Below are 24,470 nucleotides of genomic sequence, written 5' to 3' on the forward strand. Positions count from 1 at the left end.
CCGATACGGCTGAAAAAGGGAAAAAGTTTGGGATGTGACTTTTATCTGACTGAGGGGGGAGTGGATAATCCCGCTTGGCACAATGTGCAAGTAATTGTATGAGATGATGCTGTGCTAGTACCCGTTAGAGTGACTAGTACCAGTACGGGAAAGCAGCTGGTGGCTGGTGGTTCTAGCGATAGCCAGGCTGTGAGATATCGCGTTCCGGTGCCGGAAGCCTAGAACCAACCCCCATGACAACCAAGTCTTCCCAACCTTTCGACCGACGACGACGAGCTATTGTTTTATCTTATCTATTCCTGTATAACGTCCCCAAATAATGTAGAGTGGGGAGCACGTTTACGGGGCAGATTTCATTCTAGAGCGGTGACTCTTGTTGCACCGGTACTGTACTCGGGCAATGGCTCTTGAAGTGGAGGCAAAGTTTGGGGTTGGCAGTTTTGGTTGAGTACGGTACAGTACGAGTACTTGACTGCTACGCCGATCTATTTCCTAAAGCAATAATGTCACCTGCTATATTAGGGATAGTTCACCAACTCTTGATGGCACTGAGAGCCAGGAGCCCGTTTTAGGTGCCTACACCATACAGTACTCGAGTACAGTACTACCGGTACAGTAGTACAAAGCAGCGAACCAACATTTTCCTACCAGAATTCTCCTCGCTGACCGTTTGATGAACCGTGTTGGGCTGGCTGGTGGAGACTACGGTACCCTATCCTACTCGAATTGGAAAGGGGTAATGAGGCGCCGGGCGTGACTGTGGCTGTTACATTTTTCTTGGCGGGCGTTTTCCCATGGATTCCCCGAGACCTTGAAACAGGTAAGTTGCTATTATTGGGTTCGGTAACGCTGCGGTTCTTGTTGATTGACCTCATTCTTGCGGATGAAGTGAGATGTGATACAAGATCCTTACAGCCCTCTCGCTTGGCTCTGTTGACGTTATGCCGGATTGGGGTAAGGGAGGCTGAGTTGGCAGAGACGGGTGGTGATTTGCGGACTTCTCTCTTGCTTCTTGTGTCTTTGTGTCTTCCTCCTGGTGGAGTGGATTCTTCGTGAAGGGGTTTCCTAGTATGGTTTGCATCTGCTACAGTACGTACTTGTAGTAAGCTACCGTACGAGCTCGCACGTTGCTTGTTCATCATGTCAAATGGGGGTCGAGCTTACTTGAGCACACCAGCGATTGTGGTTTCTTGGGAGGATGCTTTACCATCTGCATGTCTTGGATTTTTAGCACTCGAATGGTGCCGCACCTCAAAAGCGGGGAATTAGAGATTTCGGAGGAAAAGAGTCGTTAGACAAATTATTTCATGGAGAGCTCTTCTCGCACTCCTCCTCCCGCCATATAAAATCATGAGATTGTATTACCGGTATCGCCACCGTCATGATTCCCAAGAGGATGACGCTAGCTTCGCCAGACACGGTAGGCTGGAGCCGTGGACTGCGCGGTAATACTATACTAAGAACTCCCTCTCTTACTGCCCCAGCATACTATACAATTTCTCACAGTGCCTTGGTACTCGCACTCGTAGGGACGACAAACCAGGTGCAGTGCCGTGCTCAAGTGATCTGTGCCCAGTCCAATCTTGGCGCCAAAATTTCTAAGGAAACCCACAAAGGATCATCCCTCAAGAGTTCTTTCCAATACGGTAGATCTGATCGTCAGCCCCTCTACCAGAGCAATCATTCACTCACACTATTAAACACACCCACATCTTTAACCACCCCCCCCACCGTCAGCTTTTGGTACTTACTCAGCCTCCTTCCGACCCTGTCTGCCCTGGCTGCCACGCTTCTCAGAACGCGACGCTGTCTATTCTGTACCCTCCAGCTGTGGTCCTTCTTGTCATCCCTCCCGAGCTTTATTACCACCTACTCCTCCCCACCCAACCCTTTCCCACCCCATTCTACATAACCCTTCTTTCTCCCCCTCACCCCCCATACCATCACCCTCCGAGTACTTTTTCTCCCCCTTTTTCCATCCCTATTGATTCGGTTCGCGAGTCTCTCTCCCCATTCACTAAATACCCGATTCACGCTACAAGCGAGAAAGAAAAACACAACCGGTTCATCATGGGGAAAGCAGGACGATTTGCGTGTATTCTCACGCCCATGCTTCTTACGCTTGCATCGCTATGTTGCGTGGTTATCGTGATGATCGGAGGAACAAATAAGAGTTCCAGTCTTATTAGCGGACTTTACTTCCTGAAGGTGGGTTTTCCATCGAACCGCACTTTTTATTTTATTTTTATTTTTAGCCGCAAGCTGACCCCTTTCCCCCGGCATAGATTGATACTCGTTTTATCGATACCCCAGAGAATATGGACTTAATTCCCGGAACGGATTTTGACGATGAGCTCCTAAAGTCGGGTTTCAATGCTACTGCTAGCGACCTTGGACTTGCAGATTTTTACACCTCGTCTTTGTGGAATTACTGCTCCGGACAGTCTTTGGATGATCATTGGGAGGTTACCGAATGTGGAAAGCCATCCGCTGGCTATGCTTTCGACCCTATCCGCATCTTGGATGTTGAGGCGGAAGGAAAGGACGTCGATTTCCCTGACTCTGTCAAAAAGGTTTCAAAGGCTGTAAGCGCTGCTAGCAAGGTTATGATAGCCATGTATGTTCTCGGAGCGGTTGCTACGGTTGTAACTTTCGCTGTTGGATGGTTTGGACTACTCTCAAGATGGGGATCTTGCGTTACTACTATTTTTGCTGATGTATGTTTGCCCTCCCCCTTTATCCCTCCCTCACCCATGCCCTTTACACCACTAAGATGTGTGTCCTTTAGATTGCGTTTTTCTTCCTTCTCACTGCATCCATCATTTCCACCGCCCTCTACGTTTCCATCCGTGAAGCCTTCAACAAAGCCCTCAAGGAGTTCTCCGTCAATGCTCAGATCAACAGGCAAATGTTCATTATCACATGGCTGTCCGTTGCTTTCTCCCTCGGTGCTTGCCTCTTCTGGATGCTTTCCACCTGCTGCTGCTCTGGAAGACGCTCTCGTGTTATGGGTACCGACCACAAGGGCAAAGGAAAGAGTAGCTCTCCCGCAGGCGGTATCAGAGGTGGATATGAGAGAATTGCTGCCCCATACAAGGGAGGTTCGGGATCCGGGATGAAACCCATGTCGGAGGTCGGAAAAAAGCAGGCTGCTGGATACGAGCCGTTTAGACATGCTTAGGTTCGGGATGTTTGCTAGAGGAGATAATGAGTGAACGAAGGTTGGGGATCGGAATGTGGTTACTCGGGTTGGGTCAGGTTGGGGGGGGGGGGCAAAACTGGATAGGATTGGGCTGGTGCGGATTACGTCAAGCGAAAGTTTTATAAAATATCTTTTTTTCATGTCTTTACCCGTCATTTGCTTCCTTATTGCTGGTTCCTCTTACATAGTGGTTTTGGGTTAACGGTGCTTATATATTTTTCTTGACATTCGATATGAATACAGTATTCAAAAATGATGTTGTGTTGGGAGTAATTTTTTGCATTCCGTATACATCTATTTTGCGATCCGGCCACTCGGCCGATTGATGGCACCGGAACACCGATGGAACGGTGTGTGTGTGTGTGATAGGATGAAAGGTGATGACCGGGCACGGAGCTGTTCTATTCCAATTCAAAATTTGGACCCACAGCCAGCCTAGCCAAATAGAATTTCATTCCTGCCGGGATTCATTTTGGTGAATATGGGCGTGCTGGAATGCTGTACGATGCTGGACCATACTTGCTCGTACCTGTACGGGTACTGTAATGCTGAACCCTACGCCCGCTACATGGTGGGTCGAAGGTGTTTTCGACGTGGCGCGGTAGGTTGGATGGCTTCCAGCAGTAGACGTCTTGAACAATTTTTTCTAAATTTCACCTGGCTACTCGAGTAGACAGTACTCGAGTAACCTGCACCACAAATAGACTGCCATTGGAAATTTCAGAAATAAATATTGGTTTCCGTTTATTTCCCCCCCCCCCAAAAAAAAATCATCGGTCAAATTCTTCCGGGGAAAACCCTACGCTTGATAATGATGATTGAAGACTGGAATTTTTCGAAACCTATGCCTAATACAGTACCATATCATACGAGAAGTCATCCATTAGCGCCCAGCATTGGCTTAGGGTTCGCGATTAGGGTTTTTTGGAGCTCGAGATTACGAGTATCGAAGGGTTTTTGACTGTCTGTCGCTGTGCTGCGGGGTGGGGCGGTGGTAGTCTGATAAAAATATACAAACACTGGGATGGTACAAGTACGAGTACCGTAGGGTGATGGACTGTGCCATAGCCCCCCCCATGCCTCCAGAAACAAAAGGTGGTGTAATTTACAATCCCGAGGTCGCGTTTGTGCTACTATACTTGTACCATCGGTAAGTGCAGTAAGTACTAGTACAAGTACCCACGACCGGGTATAGGTTGTGCTCAGGAGATACGGGATCCGAAACATGGCGGAGAGGGGGAGGCGGAGGAGGAAAGGGGGAGGCGGTCATGTTTGTTTTTCTTTTTCTTTCGGGATGGAACTGGGCTGTGGTGATGTTGGTGGGGGTAGGATGGGGTCTAAGTTATCTGTTGCTGGCGAATGGGAGGTTGTTACTGTTCCAGTATGCTATCATAGTGAATTTTCTTGTTTAACATTTAACCGAGTGATTCGGTGTGCTGTAGGTGGCCGTTGAGATTGTCTGCTGGGTCGTTGTGGGAGTTGGTGGGCTGTCCCACCGCCGGTTGTTGCGGGGCTAAGGACTCAGCATGGGGCGAATTCTCGGGTGGGAGTTATCATAAAACTACACCGGTGCTGGTATAATAGTCTACCTATACGAACTTGGGCACTCTACTCGTATGATGATGGTTTAATAATTGTCAGGCGAACCTACCGGTATGATATCGGTCGGATAATACCAATGTTTTGGGAGGATCAATTGCACTTATATATCGGAATCGAGCTGTTGGATCGGGTTCGCGGTGTGCATGTGCAGTTTTTATTGCGGGAAAAGTGCAGGGAATTTTTCATTGTCGCTGGCGGGACACCCGCGCTCGTTTTCGTGGTCCGATCGTGGGATCTCTTCCCGCCCAAGTTGGACTAACTTCCGCTTCCACCCGGATGCCTCTGGAAAAACCACACTGCACAATACTCTGCTTTCAGTAGTTCTGGGTACGTACAGTACACTACGTCTACGCCCCCATTACCTTACCTTACCTTACCTTACCTAAGATTCCTCAAACCTACCCCAACAACCCCCAGACCACACACACCATGTCGGAATCATTCTACGCCCGGGCCACCGAATCAGCGAATCATGTCCGTAACCTCCTCCCGGAGGAATTGAAGAATCCCCATGTGGGCATCGTTTGTGGATCAGGGCTTGGAGGTTTGGCTGGGATGCTGGACCAGGAAGAATTGTTCGAGCTTTCGTATAAGAGCATTCCCCATTTCCCGCATTCGACTGGTTTGTTTTGTCTCCTGCGGAGCTTTCGTGCTGTGCTGATCGGGAGTGGGCCGCATCAGCTGTCGGCCATGCTGGTAAGTTTGTCTTTGGGCTTTTGGGGGAGAAGAAGACTCCTGTGGTGGTTATGGTGGGCAGGGTACAGTATGGCTTTCTTGGTTCCTTTGTTGGAGATTTCAGAGAGGGTTAATTGGGTGGGGCATAGCTACTTTGAAGGTCACTCCATAGAGAAGGTTACCTTTCCTATGAGGGTTATGAAGTTGCTTGGGATTCATACTGTTATTGTTACGAATGCTGCTGGGGGGCTCAATAGTGAATTCTCCGTGGGAGATATTATGGTTTTAAACGATGTACGGTATCCTCCTATTCATTGTGAAGGTGATACTAATGTTTGCTTGTTTAGCATATCAACTTCCCTGGGCTCGCCGGTCAACACCCCCTCCGAGGACCCAACGAGGAGGAATTTGGCACTAGGTTTCCCCGATTGTCCGAAGCCTATGACCTGTCGCTGCGAAAACAAATCCACCTTAGCTACAAGAAACTGCGATTGACATCTGAAAAGCGAAAAATTCACGAAGGTGTCTATGTATTCGTTTCCGGGCCGAGGTAAAGTTCCCGTACTCCTGTTATCCGTGTTTACGTTTCGGCAGTTGATGGGAGTAGTTTCGAGACTCGCGCCGAGTGCCGTTTTTTACGGGCTCTCGGAGCGGATGTCGTGGGAATGTCCACCGTTCCCGAGATTGTCGTTGCGAGGCATTGTGGGATAAGGGTTCTGGCCATGAGTCTTGTTACAAATCGTGCTGTTCTCGAGCCTGGCCCAAGGGGTGACTCTTCGATCATTGAGGATATGGGTGAAGAAGGCTTGAAGGCTATTTCGGAGGCGGGGGCAGCTAATCATGAGGAGGTTCTCGAGGCAGGTGCTGCAGCTGCGAAAGACTTGCAGGGACTCGTGAGTCAGTTTATTGACGACATTGCTCCATAGATCGTACGATACCCTGCTTTGTATTTGATAAAGTCCCGTGTGGGTTTGGTTTGATGTTGCTTGCTTTTTTGTGGTTATTGGTAGAGCATCCCAGGTATGTTGTGCATAATACGAGTACGGTACATGTGCGAGCTTGGCAACAAAAGAAACGTACCCCCCCATTTTACACTTACACGAATAATAAGCAATCACAACTCCATGAAAAACAATAAAGAACTGACAAAATTAATGCCATGATGTAACCGTGCCAAGGTTCCTGCCGAAATTGTGTAACACGGAAGCGGTTCAAATTTCACAACACGTCTACGGAGGTATGGCCCCTAAGTTTTGTATATTCCACTAGCAAGGGTGGAAAAGCTAGCAAGGATATGGGGAGTGAATTGGGTATGGGGTGGCTTGGGGTGCAGTAGGGTAAATGGTGATGATTATATCAAGAAATGACACCAAAGTCTACTCATACTATATGAGCGGAAAAGGTAAATTTAAATAGAAAAACATAAAATAAATGCTTCTCTTATCCTTTCTGCAACATTTTACTAAAATAAGACATGAAATAATTCTCTTCAAATTCCCTATAGGAAAATGAGTTAACTATTCTCATTGGATAGAAATCTTAATCTGTTGCTTTTAAAATTTGACCCAGTACCTACAGTTCCTCCATCAACCTCCACCCCCCTCCACCACCTTACGCTACCTATCCTTCCTCCATCAACACTCCCACCTCAACTACTTCCCACCAAGCAATTCCATAAATCAATCTATCCATCTCGATCCTATTCTAAAATGTGAGAGAGGTCAATGAACTGAGAGACTCAATGAATAGACTAAAAAAAATCCCAGCTTGCCAAGTCATTTTCAGTACTGCATCCACTGAGCCCCCATGTTCATTACCCCCTCCCCCATGTTACCATATCAGTGTAGTTTTATTAGAACTAGCATATGGGCACTCAACCCTCAAAAATTTATTTTAGTATAGCTACCTAGATAGACTATTAGAACATACTTCTAATAGCTCAGAAAATATTCTAGAAGCTTCAATGACCTCTGTAGCGTGTTTTATGTAGAAAAATACTAGATCTCTCTGGCTACATGTAGAACCTTTTTTCAAATCAATTGAGAAATTAGTTCATGTGCTATTTGTTATTAAAGTCAAGATACTTTTTCTGTAAAAATGTGTTGCATGAAGTACCTCTTAAATCCTGATGATGAATAAGCAATATATAAGAGTATAAAACCTATTCCAAATTCCTAGTTTCCACCAATTGGACTAAAGCCTGAAAGACATTATGACAGGTAGAGTAAATATGGTCCCTATGTGCCAGAAGATATTTGTTCTACCTGGTGTCACAAATGTGGCTTGGTGAGGAAAAAGGTTTCCATATGATACATGGTTATGAGTCACAGGTATGTTATTATTTCACACATATGACTCATTCGAGTCATATGATTTATTATGTGTGGGATTTGTGATGCTTTCGCATATGGCTCATGTAACCGGTACGGGTACTCAGTTATTGGTTTTGTTTTATGTTTTGTTTTAAGTATCGCTTTGATACTTGGTTTGTTTTAAGTATTGTTTGATACTTGGTTTTGTTTTATGTTTTGTTTTAAGTATCACTTTGATACTTGGTTTGTTTTAAGTATCGTTTGATACTTGGTTTTGTTTTATGTTTTGTATCACTTTGATACTTAATTAGTTTCACCAAAGTGTATCGATTGATACCTTTGATTAGTTTCGTTCATGCTAGACATGAACAGATTTGTGTATTTAAAAACTGCCTGTTTCTACGATAGAAAAGGCAGACTTCGACAGACAGTATTTCAATATACTTGGTTGAACCGTTACTTCTTTGTTCCTCAGTATACCCTCAAAGCCTCCTTTAGTTTCCAGCTCTCGCCTCCTCTCTGGAAGAGCAGGCCACCTGCCAACTATCGTATCCATTACCGATAACATGATTAGCACCTTGTGAACATGTTACAGCTCAAATATGAGTCATGGGATGTGCATCTGATGAGTATGCCTTACGAGTGTGCCTTGCGGGTATGCCTTGCGCATATGATTTATATTTTACACATGACCTCATTACGAGGTCATGGGTTTCATGCATATGACTCAATCCAGTCATATGACTTGTTTATTGTATTATAATTGGTTGATGAATTTTTGCACATGACCTCGCTATGAGGTCATGGGTTTTGAGCATGTGACCACTTTGGTCACATTACTAGTTTGTTATGATTTGGTTTTGCACATATGACCACTTTGGGTTACATGACTATGGGCGGGAAGAACACTATATAAGGAGGCCGATATGGCTGAGGAGGATAGGTTCTTTACGCTATGTTCTAAGTACTTTTCCTACTTATTACTTTAACGAATCTAAAAATACTTTTACAATCTTTATCTTTATTGCAATGATATTGTTACGCTAAGGAGAGCTCTTCACGCAGAAGAGTTAGAGAAAACTTACGATAGGCATTTCTGATAGAAGATAAAGGTCTTGTACTATCGGTAACGTAGGCAGAGGCCTAGTGCTATCGTAAAACGAAGAAAGAAGGAGAAGAAGAAGAGAAGTATCGTTCCCCGTTGCCAAGAACTAACTATCCGAGGAGGGATCATTACACCTGGATTTATACAGAGTCCATTATGGATACAATTCAACTGGCCAAGGCAGTCAAGGTAGGAAGAACAAAACATAAGACACTTTCTCTAGTAAATGAGAGGCCAATAGCCAGTAGTTCAGATACTACACTTTCTAGTTCACTAACTACAGGTAACAGTAATATGAGACTACGGCAAGAACCTACTCTACAATCAGATGAAAATGATACTTCTATTACTAGTATCAGAGAAGAGGCTGATGCTAGTATAGTTGCTGCAGAACCAGTAGAGCAAGAATTACTAAAACCTAGAAAGCAAGGAAGACCGCCAGGATTAAAGAATAAAAATAGTTGGACAACCATGTAAATAGTATCATTTCACATAATCTTTTTCATAGATTTAAATTGTATATACAAAATAAAATTTCAACTAAGCTACTTTATTTCTAAACATTTTTATTATGGTAGAGTAGTCGATTTACTTGGGAGAAAAAGAAAAACCCATTTATTTTAAAAACATTTTTCTTTAATTACCATACTTTAAACTCATTTTTCCAACAACAATGAAAACTGCCCATATGCTGGTTCTAATAAAACTACATTTATAAGAAGATACAGCGATAGGTGTAGTGATCAATGGAGAGACTTAGAAGTGTTGAGTTTCCTTTACTAATAAACTCATTTTAATATTAATAAAGTTAAGAAATAAAGTTACTAAATAGATATGTGGCCTAGCTAGTACTTTGTAAAGAGACTATTTGTATCAATCACTGCCTGACCTTGTTAGCATAGTTTCAATGAGCATTCTGAACTCATATGGGCCAATATTATTACAGGCTTCCTTTACCGCATTTCGTAAGTGATTATAGGACATATCTTCTGAAAAGTTATCTTGCAGATAATCTTTCATTATATGCCAAAACCATTCTATCGGATTTAAATCTGGCAAGAATATGGGCTACAGGATAACCTGAATTTTCCTTTCTCATAACTCTATTGTGGTATCTCCAGTGGTATGTCTGAGTGCGCTATCTTTCATAAGTTGTAATTAAATTCCCTCCTGACGATACAGTTTAAGATAATTATGAATGACCATTACAGTATGTGTACAGTAGCTTTAGGAGTTAATCGATCCCCAATCCTTTTCTCAAAATATGTCAGAATCTTGCATATTTCTGTGGAAGCAGCCCCCAAACATCTATTCCTGCTTTCATGGATGTTTTTCTACAATAAAAGTAGGCTCTGTTAGAAATACCAGGATCCGATACCTAGGAACCACTCTAAGTAGGGTAACCCAATTCAGAATTGGAATCTCTAGTCTCCAGCACCTTGCTCCAGCCCCTTTATGGGCCCACACATCATTATACGTACTTATCTCAATTGCATCTTGTGACTATAAGGCCACTGAATTTGAGGTATAAGAATAGCACTGAATACATCACTGCTGTTTGTCCGACTGGATTCCGTTTGCAGGATATATGAGAGGGGACCTTCCGCTAAGGCTGTGAAGTAGAATAGAGTAAATCTGTAAACTATTCAGAGAGTTACTAGACTTCAAGGTTGTGACAACTTCAGCAAGGGCTGTAAGTAACAGGACATTTTCATACTAAGGGATGATATCAAATGTGAAAGGATTTTTACAAAAGGTCAACACATTTGCACCCATCCTATGATAATTATAAGAGTCTAGAATTCCGAGAAACACTACTACAGAAGCCAATGGACTTCGTAAAGTGTTACAACTGGGTCCAAGAATGCATTGTGGTTACAGAAATAATTCCGAACACTGGAACAATGACTGAAAACCTGTTACCTAGAGCAATCAAGCGTGGTCAACAGAGGGATTATTGGCCAATCTGATCGAATGGCTTCCTGTGAATTAGTTGAAAGTTATTCAGAAGATATCTCTTGATTGGATCTGATGTTATGGAGGTTAATAGTCAGGTGACCTAGGAAGGTTGAAATTGTAACTACCTCTACAGATACAACCCACAGATGAAACTGATTATTTTATCAATATGGGAGATAATTGGGGCCAACTCAGTTCAAATTGAGAACTAGGCCATAGGTCTAATAATTCTGAAGATTAGATAATTACTATTGGGAATAGTATAGTTCCTAGTTAGTAATATTGTAATTATCAAAGAGGGTATGGTAGTTTTCAGGGTTTCCAGGTGTTCACACCTTTGGAGAATACTGGATATTGTGAGTTATAACCAGAGAGATACATAGTTTGTATAACTGATAGATGTAGTCTGCGAACACTCAGAGGCAGAATATAAATATTGAAGTACATTTCAAGCTTTTAGATATCAACAAGTAACAGAGAACAGACCTTAATAATATAATATTGTTCTTATGATTCTATCCTACTTTACCTACTTCTCTTTACTCTTAGTAGTCATAAAGGAAAGAAGTATATTCCAAGCCTTCCTAGACAATCTCCCTTTCCAGAAGTGAATCTTGGTTGGCCTAGACAACTCTGAGTCTATACAGGTTATCTCTGCCTAACAAAACCATAGAGTAGTCTAGTTCGCTATAGAGGACCTTTGGTCTGACCTGAAGAGGTTAGCTTTACTCCTCAAGGGAGTTGGGTGCTCTCAAATACAGAGTAGTAATGGGGAGCGACTGGCAGTATATGAAATCTACTTAAGTATATATGAGTTCTTCTCTACTCTGGCAATTGACTATCTTTGGAGATCAAGACTTAATTAAGTGAAGCTGTGGCTTAATAATATTAAGTTTTACTGCTTTGTTTCTTCAAACTCTACTGCTGAGATATTGAAATTTTATGTTACGAATGTGGCTTGGCATAAAAAAGGTTTCACGTGACACATGGTTATGAGTCACAGGTATGTTATTGTTTCACACATATGACTCATTCGAGTCATATGATTTGTTATATGTGGGATTAGTGATGCTTTCGCATATGGCTCAAATATGAATCATTGGATGTGCGCCTGATGAGTATGCCTTGCGAGTGTGCCTTGCAGGTAAGCCTTGTGCATATGATTTATGTTTCGCACATGACCTTGTTATGAGGTCATGGGTTTCACGCATATGACTCAGTCGAGTCATATGACTTGTTTATTGCGTTATGATTGGTTTATGAGTTTTTGCACATGACCTCGCTATGAGGTCATGGGTTTTGAACATGTGACCACTTTGGTCACATGACTAGTTTGTTATGATTTGGTTTTGCACATGTGACCACTTTGGGTCACATGACTACGGGCGGGAAGAATACTATATAAGGAGGCTGATGCGGCCAAGGAGGATAGGTTCTTCACGCTTTATTCTAAGTACTTTTCCAACTTATTACATTAACCAATATAAAATACCTTTACGATCTTTATCTTTAGTGCAACGTTATCGTTACGCCAAGGAAAGTTCTTCATGAAGGAGAGTTAGAGAAAGCTTACGATAGGCGTTTCCGATAGAAGACAGAGGTCTTTTACTATTGGTAACGTAGACAGAGGCCTAGTGCTATCGTAAGACAAAGAAAAAAGAAGAAAAAGAAGAGAAGTATCATTCCCTGTCGCCAAGAACTAACCATACAAGGAGGGATCATTACATTTTATTATATTTATTCACAAAAGAATTCATTTCAGTACAGTTACCACCTCAGAATCTATCTTCCCAGAGGGAGCCTCCATTACACTACCAATATTGAGTTCTTGACCAATATTTGTCCAATTCTATCTAGCCATATCATGAAGAGTAATAATCTTTATCTTCTCATCATGTATAGTTTTCTGATAGTGTACTCCTTGGGGATTTTACTTGTAAGTGCCTTTTCGCTGCATAATTTGAGAAGTTTGCATATGATAAGATGTGAAGGATAGAGGTGATATATTGTGCTGTGGGAGAGATACAAGTAAAGGGGGTCTTCTTAACCAGCATAGAAGCTCTTGTATTACTATGTCCCAAATAACCTTGCACCTGAGTACATAGTCTGCTTACTGTAAAAGCCAGAATAATTGAGAGTTGAACTAAGAAGTTAAAATAAGGTATATCACAGGAAAATCAGGGGAAATGCGAGTGACTCTATGTTTGAGACAAGTACACAGACCCATAGTTTCAACCTCCACTCATCAAATCATGAGAATGAGTTAAGTAGTATGAGTAAAATGAAAGAATAAAACAAATTGTTAATCACATATTAGGAATACCAGGATCCGATACCTAGAAACCATCCTAAGTAGGGTAACCCCACTCAGAATCGGTATCTCTGGTCTCCAACACCCCTCTCTGTCCTCCTACAGGGCACATACATTATCATATATATCTATCTTAGTTGTGTCCTGTGACTATATAGCCACAGAATTGAAGGTGATAGAATAACACCATATTCATCACTGCTATTAGTCTGACCTGATTCTATTCATAGGATATATGGGAGGGGACCTTCGGCTAGGTCTGGGAAGTGGAAAGGAGTAAATCCGTCAACTACTCAGGGAGTTACTTGGCTTCAAAGATATAATATCTTTGGTCTGAGCTGTAAGTAACGGGACCTTTTTGTACAAAAATATGGTATTGAATGTTAAAAGATCACAACAAGAAACCAATACATTCACATCTACCCTACATTAATTGGAAAGAATGTAGAACCCTGAGGAACACTATCATGAAAGTCAATGGACTTCACAGAGTGTTACAACTGGGTACAAGTATATGTTGTAGTTGTGGGAATAGCTCTCAATACTAGAACTGCAAGTGAAACCCTATTACCTGGAGCCACTAAGGATTACCAACTGAGGGATTATCTGTCAGTCTGGTAGAATAGCTTTTCGCGACTTAGTAGTAAGTCATCCAAAAGATATTTATCAGTTGGATTCGGAGTTGTGAGCATTTAAAGTCAGGCAATCTTTGAAGATTACAATTACGACTACCTCCGCAGATATAACCAGTAGATAAAACTGATCATTTCATTAATAATGGAGACAATTGGGGCCAACTCGATTCAACTTGAGAACTGGGCTATAAGTCTAAAGACTCTGAAGATTGGATAATTTCTGTTGGGAACAGTATAGTTCCTAGGTTAGCAAAATAATAATTATCGAAGAGGATGTGGTGGTTCCCTGAGTTTCTAGGTGTTTGTACTTTTGAAGAATACTTAATATTGCAAGTTATAACTAGAGAGGTATATAAGTTGTATAATATATAGATGTAGTCCGCGAATACTCAGACATGGAATATAAATATTGAAGTGTCTCCCAAGTCATTAGACATCATCAATCAATGGAGAAAAGACTTTAACAATATAATATTGTTTTTAAGATTCTATTCTACTTTACCTACTTCACTCATAGTAGACATAAATGAAACAAGTGTAATTTGAGCCTTTTTACACAATCTCCGTCTACAGAAATGAATCTTGAATGAGCTAGACAACTCTGAAATCTATCAGGTTATTTCTGCCTAACATTACTAGAAGTAGATGCAAATTAAAAAAGTAGAAAACAATAGAGAAAGAAGAGAAGAGGCCATGAAGCTAAGGACAAAATGCCATAAAAACTAGCAGGAAGAATAAAAGTACAACCAGCTTCAGAACCACTTTCGGCTGAGGGACTTTACGCTACAGTAAAGAAAAAGACAGGCCCAGTATTCCAATACCTTTTAGCTAAACTTTGGTCTCTACTAAAACCAGTTGAGAACCTCTATAAATCCTACAAGATCATCTACAAGCTTTGAATACTCTCATATTGGAAGACGCTATCAATAATGACTGATCCTATCTAGGATCGTATGCCAACCCACTCCAAGGTAGGACTGAGGTTTAAAATCTTAGGGCCAAATCTCTTTTGATGGAGGAAGGAGACAGAGGTCAGGAATAATGACTAACTAAAGAGTAGTCAGTATTGAGTTAGTGGTAGAAGAAGAAAAAGAAAAAGGGTAAAGATGGAGCGGGAGCTGTATAATCAGTTACGAAGGGCAGGTGGAGGAATTGTTAGAAGAGGCTAGTTTCATCAGGTTAGCAAAGAGGTTTTTCAATTAACATATCCTGAAGGACAACTTACTAGCTTTCACTTCTCCAATGGCTAGTTTTGCGGATTCCTGTGGTGGCACAGGATATTTCTCTGTTTTGTAACTAATCAATTGAGTTAGTTTCCAACCAATTTCAGTGAAGCCATTCTGAATTGCCTATGGTTCAACTGGTGAAATTCACAACTGCAACCAGATGCTAACTGAGAATTCGGAGACATGTCTGCAGATGTTAGCCATTATTGCTTGGCCCACATCTGTAATATGGATCAAACACTACTGCCCTTTGAGTATCTCAAAAAGGACAAACATATAATAATATAGGCAATCGAACTATATGGGTACAAGGAAGTCAGACAGGCTGGAATAAAAGACAGGGTACCATTCAACTTACTGTATTCGCTGATGTGATACTAAAAGTTAAGTCTATAATTTTGTTTTTGTGGGTAGGGAGTCGACCTTAGTGTAGTAAAGGAAAATAAAAAGTATGACCTACAAGTGGTTGTAAAGTTTAACTTAAAGCCATAGGTTAATGAGGAGAACTTCCTCTAGTGGATTAACAAACAATTCGTTTCTACTCTTAAGAGTTAGCCTATACTCCTTGTACTTGATCTTTTTGCTGCTTACAAAACACAAGAGGTACTTGATAACTTCCTCACAAATGATATTTTGATTAGCTTAATACCTGGTGGCTATACCTCCTTGGTACAGCCCTTATACTAGGCACTTTAGTTCCTGGCCATTCCTAGATTCTGGCTACCCAACTATGATAGGGTCAGTTTCATGAATTTCATCTTTCTACAATAGCGAGAATTATGCAAAAATACATTAGATGACTTAGAATTATTAAACCTGCCATTCTGATATAAACTGTTACATATCTGCTGCTACGAGCACAGCTGTGATTTTTCTTGCCTATTCCTGAGGCTTTCTAGCTTGTATCTGAGCCTCCTACACACCTGCTTCTTTCATAGCTTGTTTAATGCTTTCTATATTTAAAAATTGAAGATTAGGGTCCACTGTAATCTTTTTTTTTTCCTTTTCTTATCTTCTAACTCTTTTAATCATCGTTGTAAATGTTGATTCAAGACTCAAATAAAGGTATGCTGAGTTATGAGATGGCTGAAGGCTTTACTTGTCTTATTTAAGACAGTTCGAACATTTCTGGTCATCTCCCCAGTTGCTTCCAAGCATTTGATATTGTCAAGGAGGTCACAGGGATGAATAGGGTTATGATGGATATTTGGTAGTTCATAGTATGTGCTATGGGTTGTATGTGGTTACTTGAGAGTGTGTGGTTACTTAGGTTTCGAGTGTTGGTTTGAGCTTGGTAGATTGGAATGAACTTCTGATGAGTTTAATGCCTTTTCTGGATTCCAAGGAAAGATCCCAACTGCTTTCCAGCATACAAGTAGGTAGCAGGAAGTGAAGACTTCTTTTTGTGCATTTTGATAGCAGGATACAAAATACCGCCTTTTTACAGGTGCAGCATCATCATACTAAGCAAGTTCTATGATAGACTTGTAATAGTAGGATTTGAGTGGTGCAAAGATACCAAGATCCAAGGGCTGATAGATATAGCTGGAGTGTGAGGGGAGGAAGAAAAGTTTCACATTCGCTTGACAACATTTCAAAAGAAAATTCAACTAGGCATGACTTCCATACCCATTAAGAATCAACATCTGCCAATGGGGTATACTACAGTAATTAACAGAACTGGGAACTATTTCTCGTAGAAAAACCTTGTAGAGCTATTGTATCGTAATTTCGTTTATATCTATCCTTTCCCTGATGTAGCAATCAACTAATTTGGCAGATTCTCTTCCTTAAACTAAGAGGTTTGAACATTCTGACCTTTAAAAATAATAACTGGCTGAATGTGCTTACCTGTAGCACTGATGGTTTCAATAGTAGAAACACATTCTTGAGTTTCTGGTGATTACACTTAAGTGGACTTTTTTCAAATTTGCCAATAACACAAGTATTAACACATACACCTAATGCAATTTCATGCTTATCAATATTTTATACATCCTCCTGCTAGATATCATAACAGGAGTGTATGGTATCAAACTGATCAAAAAAAGTACTTTATGAGCTCAGGCTGAGTTTCTGAAATTTGCTTTGAATTAATTAGTTCTCCTAAAAGGATAGCAATATGTGGATGTCGGGTCAAAAAGCATGGTACTCAACTCTTTCTGATCACACATCTACTTCTACAAGCCTCTATAATATTTTCTGCCATCTCATGAACCTGAGTATCCAAAGGTGCAAAACTGTGCTTTTCTTACTCTAAGATCCAAGAAACCAGAGTATCCTCACAGTCAGTTGTTAAATATTGCATGAAGGTATGACTTTTATGAGGAGTTGAGGCTCTGGCTTGATGACCTTGGATTGTACCATGGCTGATATTCAATTTGAAATATGCTTTTCTCTTACCCATATTAAGCTTGATAGCTTCGAGTACTTGCAGTATTACATATTTGTAGGGATCTGTCATTATGTCTTATTAGAGTAGTGCCAATAAAACTATGTCGATATAGTGGTTAATCAATACACTTTGCCGTAATCTAGGGGTGGCCAGGAACTGTGATGCCAACTTTAGATGTTAGTATCAACTAATCATCTAAAGATATATTGAAGGTAGGATAAAACTTACCATAGTATAAAATCTCAGGTTGAATAAACTCGCTTGGTGTCACGAATGTAGCTTAGCACTGAAAGGGTTTTCTCATAATGCATAATTATGAGTCATAGGTAGGTTATTATTTTACGCATATAATACATTTGGGTCATATGATATCATAGTTTGATAGGTTTCATACAGAACTCGAATGTAAGTCATGGGACGTGCACCTGGTGAGTATGCCTGGTAAGTATGCCTTGCGAGTGTGCCTTGTGGGTATGCCTTGTGCATATGATTTATATTTAGCATATGACCTCATTGTGAGGTCATGGGTTTTGTGCATGTAACTCATTCGAGTCCTATGACTTGTTTATTGTTTTACGATTGCTTTATGAGTTTTTGCACATGACCTTACTACGAGGTCATAGATTTTGAGCATGTGACCACTTTGGTCATATGACTAGTTTGTTATGATTTGGTTTTGGGCATGTGACCACTTTGGGTCACATGACTATGGGTAGGAAGAACACTATATAAGGAGGCTGGTATGGCTGAGAAGAATAGGTTCTTCATGCATTGTTCTAAGTACTTTTCCTCCTTCTTTTACCCCATGTTGGATGTGAAGGTTTGGTCTCGATCCAATCAGAGCCCTTGATTTCTATCTCATGATAAGCTTCAAGTCTTTAACTTTGAACACCTTTCTGGAACTTCGTTGTTATACCTCCTCCTACGTTTGCTGGAAGTCTTTTCTTCCTTATACTTATTCTTTCGGTTGTTCACTACGGTCGCCTCCTCATGGTCGCAATGGCTAAGCGAGCCTCCACCTCCTCTACCACATCTGCTTTATGTTCATTGGTGGTTCTGTCTCGCGCTGTCAAGAAGAACTTCGCCATAGAGGCTGAAGTCTCTCGCCTTCGGCATCACATCCCCATCCTTTCTTAGTGATTTCATCATGCTAGGAAAGAAATATCTGTCTTATTGGCTATCTACGAGAATGAACGTGCTATTAATTGTGGTTATCTCACAATGTTGGTGGCTGAAGTTCCCACAATTATCCCCTCTTCACCTGTCCCTTCGGTCGCTTTGGTTACTACGGTGGTCTTGGTTAGGGGGGGTGGGCTAGACCCTGAGTGTTCTTAGGATCTAGCAGAGGAGCTCCCTCGGGGGAATGTTGCACCGCTGGTTATTCTGGCCCCTCCTGCAGCCTTGATTGTGGTTGGTGGTGTGGGCAGACCGGTTCCTGATTCGTTGGGGCCTGTTGTGGTGCTTGCTCCTGGTTTGAGTGGGGTGGATCCAGGTGTGGTGACACCAGCCGCGCTAGTATCACCCCCTTCGGGGGGGCAGGTGCCTGAGTCCTCTGGGGCTGAACTTGTAGCTAATCAGGGTAATGTCTCTGGTGGCATCTCTCCTGTAGCGGTGGGTGGTGATGAGAGTGGCCCGTTCACTCCTGTTACTAGACCTGTACCTTGGGGTGGAAAGAGGAAGAAAAACAAGAAGCACCGGGTCAAACAAGACCAGACCTCACCTGTGCCACTTGTCCCCAACTCGGAAGAGTCATCGCCTTCACCGGTTCGCTACTGCAAACTGGCTACTACAGAGTCCGTGGCAGGTTCGCCGCCTGCAGAGCGAGCTGAGGAGTTAGAGGAAGAGTTGAATACCTGAGCTTGTTCGGTCAAGTACTGGCGGCTTGGAGACTAACTCGTTCTGGCTGCTTCTATCGAGGCTTATAGGCTGTGCTGCTGGTGCGGTACCCTTCTGACTCTCTATGATGGTTCGTACCCCCTCGGCTAGAGAGCTCCTCACCCTGTAAGTTGGCTTTCCCTTGGGTCTACATGCTTGAGAGTTGGGTGTTTCTTTTGTTTGGGAATGGCAACGGGTACCAGGGCGGTCGGCGAGGTGTCCCAGGATTATTGAGTGGGGGCGCTCGGGTGGGTTTCTACTGTGGAGGAGGTTTTTGTGAGGTCACATTGAGGTGGTGGTAGTGGAAATTTTGTTTTTTGTGCGAGTAACTTGGCTGGTGCGTAGGCTGGGCTGAGGAGGATTTTTCTTTACCATTGATGGCTTTGTATTTAGTATTCGTGTTAGGACATAGCGCAGGCATATTTGAGGTACGGAGTTGGAGGTTTAGTTAGTTCATAGTTAGTGGTATCTGGGATGCGACAACCTGGGCACCCAGTCCTGGGGCTCGTCATATGCCAGTATTGGCGGTACGAGTTTAAATAAAATTAGATTGAATTCTAAGTACTTTTCCTCGTCCTTGCTATCACTTTGCCCCCAGAATTTCTTTCACACCTATAATGGGCCTTGATGCCTTGGATTCTGGAGGAGATATCTGAGTTCGCTTAGTAGTTCCTGGGGTTCTTAGAATTGAGGTCTGTTGGCATTGTGTGGCTGATTACTTGTTTGCTTCTCGTTTCATTGCCTGATAGTTTCTCACAATGCTGTCACTTTGAGCACTTCATCACAGTCGCTTATAAGTCTCTTTTGGTAAAATGTCTTTGGCTTCCTGTCTATAGCCTACTTGCAGGTTTTGCGTTCTATTGGGGAGTATAGAACAATGTGTTTGGAGAGATCACCAGTATCATTCTTTGGGCCAGCTCGTAGTTGTTGGGTTCTAATGGAGTCCTTAGTTCTTGTGATACAAAACGCCCTTGGGTTAGACTGATGACCTTCCCAAGTTCAACTCATTGTACTGACTGCATTATTCATCAGGTAGCAGGGCAGTGCCTGCCCAGCTCCTCCCTGTTACCTTACATTTCTACAGTCGAAATCCTACGATGTTGTTTATTGCCTTTCCTTTGGAAGTTTTTATCCTTGAGGCATTTACTGTAGTTCAGTCAGGTGTCTCCTCCTCGCCTCAGTGGAGATAGCTTTGACTCTAATAAGTCTTACCCCCTAGTATAGTATTTATTGCTACCTGCAGTGGTGTGAGATGATTGGCTGCCAGACACTCGTGTTGTCTGTGCGTTTAGGTGGTTCAGTTGTGGATTGTAGTTGGTAGCTTCACCTATTGCAAGAGGGGCCTACCTTCTCTTTGTCTGCTTCTGTTCACTCGCCCTCCTCCTTCATGTTGTGTCTGTTGGAAGTGCCTCTTGCCGGTCGCTCGATCTGTGCCTGTTGCTGGACCAGTGGGACCGGCTTTGGCTGGCTCTGCCTACTCTTTCCCAGCTTGGTTGGATTTCAGTTCGACTGGGTTGGATGGTGTGGTTGGTGCCGGTACTTTCGGGTGTTGGTGCTACCTCCTTTAGAGCTTCCAGCTGTGGCTGGTGCGGCCCCCTTGACTGCAAAGTGCTTAGGGCTGGGGCTCTGTTAGTGTGGCCAAGACCAGTGGCTGCCTGATGGAACTAGGTTTGGGCTGTCCTGTGGCTATCGGATGGCTGATCTGTCTGAGGGGCTGGGGGACTGCATGGGCTCTGTGGCATTTGGTGTGTGGAACTTAAGGGGGGCTGATTGAGGGGGGAGAGGTGCCTGCATGCACTGGTCGGGCCTGAATCAGGTTGGGTGAGATCTAATTAAGTGTTTCCGGCCCAGCTTGGGCTGTTGAGTGAAGCTGCTGAGTGCTGCAAAGCTCCTTGATGGACTGATGGGTTGATGGCCACCTGTGCGGATAGTGGGTTGTGACCACCTGGTTGGACTTGGTTTGGGTCTTGCATGCAGGGTTTCGTGGAGTTTGTTTGGTTTCTTTAGTTTGGCTACAGGTTTGGCAGGAGGAGGCATGACACCATGGGTAGAACATAGGCCCTATTAACCTTTCTTGGTCTGTTACAATCTCTATGTATTTCCTATGTTTGTGTTGTTTTAGTTGGGGGACGGGCAGCCAGTACAGGTCCTTCTTACCGATACGCTCTTCAGAGGCAACTGGCAAAGTGGGTTCATAGGGTCGACGGCCTGACATGCGGGTACGAGAAGTTGACATGTTGGTTGCCTCTTCCCTGCCATTGTGTTACCTGTAGTTTTAGTTTGTGTATTTGTTTGTTGGTTTTCTACTGTGATGGAGGTTTCGCTGGACAGTTTGCAGAACGGGTGGTTGTGAGTTTATGTTTATTGGATGAGGAACCTGGTCGGGTTGGTCTTTTGCTCAGCTTTGGCTACGCTTAGTGCTAGTTGGCTTCATACTAGAGGGGCTATGGACTTGGACTGGAGTGGGCGCTGGGTTGTTTGATGGTCTTGTAATTAATTCTTTTACGGGCATGACTCAGGGATGGTAGGTGCGGGGCTGTAGACTTAGTTAGCTTAGGATTAGTGGTATACCGGTTAGTAGTATCCCTGTACTGGTGGGGGCTTGTTGTATGCCAGTGTTCGTGGTACGAGTTTAAATAAAATTAGATTGAATTTTAAGTACTTTTCCTACTTACTACTATAACAAATATAAAACACCTTTACGTTCTTTATCATTATCATGACCTTTATTATTGTTATGCCAAAGAGAACTATTTACGAAGAAGAGTTAGAGAAAGCTTACTATAGGCATTTCTGATAGAAGACAAAGGTCTTGTACTATTGGTAATATAGGTATAGGCCTAGAGCTATCATAAGACCAAAAAGCAGAAGAAGAGAAGTATTATTCCCCATCGCCAAGAACCAATTATCAGAAGAGGGATCGTTACAATACAAAGTGTCATCTAGAGTGATGTCATATGATACAAGATGGCTTTCTTCAACTGAGACAGGGAAGGAGATGTCGACATTGACGATCAAAACCTTAATCTAGGGGGATTTAGCAATATTCTAGATTATGTTTCAGTAAAGCCCTCGAGGGCAGCAAGTCCAGTAACGACAGAGAACGGATCACCTGTTAATAGCTCACCTACTGAAGTTCCATGACCACAAAGGATGTTGGCATCAGTAGCACCTGGGCCACCAGATCTGGCAGCTTCAACGCCAGATACCGGTCTACTTGGAATGACTGAAAACCAGTTTCAAATATTTCTCACAGCAACACAAAATACAGGACAAGGGAATATCCAAAGAGTAAAAGTCAAAGAACCAGATACGTATGAAGGAGCTGAAGATAAACTGCGAATATTCTTAGCACAATGTGAAGGATACTTTGTAGTCAAGGGGTATGGAGAACATCACGATGAGATTAAGATTCCTTTTGTGGAATCTCTATTAAGAGGACTTGCTGGACAATGGATCATGCCTTTCCAAGATGGAGGGAAATAAAGAGAATGGGTCACCTATGCAGAATTCAAAGCAACCCTCTTTGAACAGTTTGGTGATCCCAACACCAAAGAAACAGCAAGAAGGAAGTGGGAGAAACTCCAACAAGGAAAACAGACCTTTTCCGCATGCTGGAATAAATGTCAACTATTGCAATACGAGGCAGAATTTGATGATGACACTTTCTACATTATTCTGCTAAGAAACTGTAGGGAGAGACTGTGAGAAGTGTGGGGAATTTCTGACCTGCGCTAAAAGAAATGTTAGAACGATTTGCAAGATGGGCAATCGACAAGGAAAGCAAACTGAACATAGTTTGGAACAATTTAGAAAACACCATAGCACATAGGATGGTCGGATTGTCTAGGAATGTGGATAGAACTTTCAAACTACAGGCAGCTAGTAGTGAAAGCAGGGCATTACCACTTGATGAACCCAGGGAATTGGACAAATCAAAAGCAGAAACAGCCCTGACCCTATCCAAAGAAAAATATGCTTGAAGGATAAACAGGAAACTCTGCTTGAGGTGCGGAAAAGTAAAACATTGGATACAGGAATGCCGAAGCCGACTCGACAATGGATACCAAGGGACAAAGATGGCCGGAATCAATCGCTTCAAGTTTAAGAAAGGGAGCAACATCCACAAGATAATTGCCAAGGACTTATTGGTGGAAAACAATGAGGGTTTCCAGTAAAAGATGGTCTGGAAGACCCAAGATACGGATCTAGAAAACCTATCAAGTTAGTAAACTACTATATGGCACTACACACATAACATGGAGAGGGAGATGGAGATCATATGATGATTAAAACGAAGATATACAATGAAAAGCATGAAGAGACAACGATATATACAATGCTGGACTCAGGGGCAACCAATATTTCATTGACAAGCAAATCTGTGACAAATATGGCCTCAATATCAAAGAAGCAAAGAAAGCAAGACAAGTCTACCTAGCAGACGGGAAATCAAGCGCAATGGGTCTTATATCCTACACGGCAGAAGTACCTATGGACATTGACAGCCATAGGGAAATGACAACCATCCAGGTAGCGAACCTCAAGAACTATAAAATAGTCCGAGGAATGCCATGGTTATGAAAACGCAACCTAACGATCGATTACAATGAGAACAAAATGACTTTCACTAGTAAACTATGTGCAACATAATGCCTCAACAGTTCGCTAGTAGTCTACTTAACACCAATAAGAGAAGCGGAAGAAGAAACTTTGTATATAAAGTTTACGGAGATACGGCAAGATAAGAGAGTCTGGATATACAAACTGGACCAAGGGGTGAAAGTGCCCATTAAGAGTTTGAAGAAAGCAGCAGGACATGACCTGTATACCAACGAGAGAATAAAGTTACCTGCTAAGGGGCAGGCAACGATTGCAACAGGAATAGCCATTGGACTACCAGATGGCACCTATGGACGGATAACACCCTATAGTGGTCTAGTAGTCAAACATTGACTGATAACTAATACTGGAGTAATCGACGCCGACTGCACAGGTGAAATCATGGTAGTCTTGGCCAACCTGACTCAAGAGGACTACGAAGTCCAGAAAGGTAATAGAATCACAAAGTTGATCATTGAAAAGATTAATGACGAACACCTATATGAAGTAGATCAACTGGAGGAAACCAGAAGAGGAGACAAGGGGTTTGGGAGCATGGACCAAACCCAGC

The 24,470-nt window shown here is 42.5% G+C and overlaps 2 protein-coding genes; both read left to right on the forward strand.

Annotated features, from left to right (window-relative positions):
* Positions 1-1,674: 1,674 nt before the first annotated feature.
* GSTUM_00011297001 (uncharacterized protein) lies at positions 1,675-3,458 on the forward strand. XM_002841835.2 has 3 exons: positions 1,675-2,208; positions 2,286-2,717; positions 2,789-3,458. Exons 1-3 carry the CDS (start codon positions 2,071-2,073, stop codon positions 3,179-3,181), a joined length of 963 nt encoding a protein of 320 aa, XP_002841881.1. The 5' UTR covers positions 1,675-2,070; the 3' UTR covers positions 3,182-3,458.
* A 1,352-nt stretch (positions 3,459-4,810) lies between these two features.
* Positions 4,811-24,470, forward strand: part of GSTUM_00011298001 (uncharacterized protein) — a gene marked incomplete at its 3' end in the record, with an annotated part of 33,378 nt that continues 13,718 nt past the window's right edge. Inside the window, exons 1-5 of the mRNA XM_002841836.2 lie at positions 4,811-5,426; positions 5,486-5,567; positions 5,629-5,773; positions 5,827-6,029; positions 6,087-6,372. Coding sequence (XP_002841882.1) covers positions 5,234-5,426; positions 5,486-5,567; positions 5,629-5,773; positions 5,827-6,029; positions 6,087-6,372 — 909 coding nt within the window. The 5' untranslated portion in view covers positions 4,811-5,233.

Source organism: Tuber melanosporum (genome assembly GCF_000151645.1).
Source record: "Tuber melanosporum whole genome shotgun sequence assembly, scaffold_81, strain Mel28".
NCBI lineage: Eukaryota > Fungi > Ascomycota > Pezizomycetes > Pezizales > Tuberaceae > Tuber > Tuber melanosporum.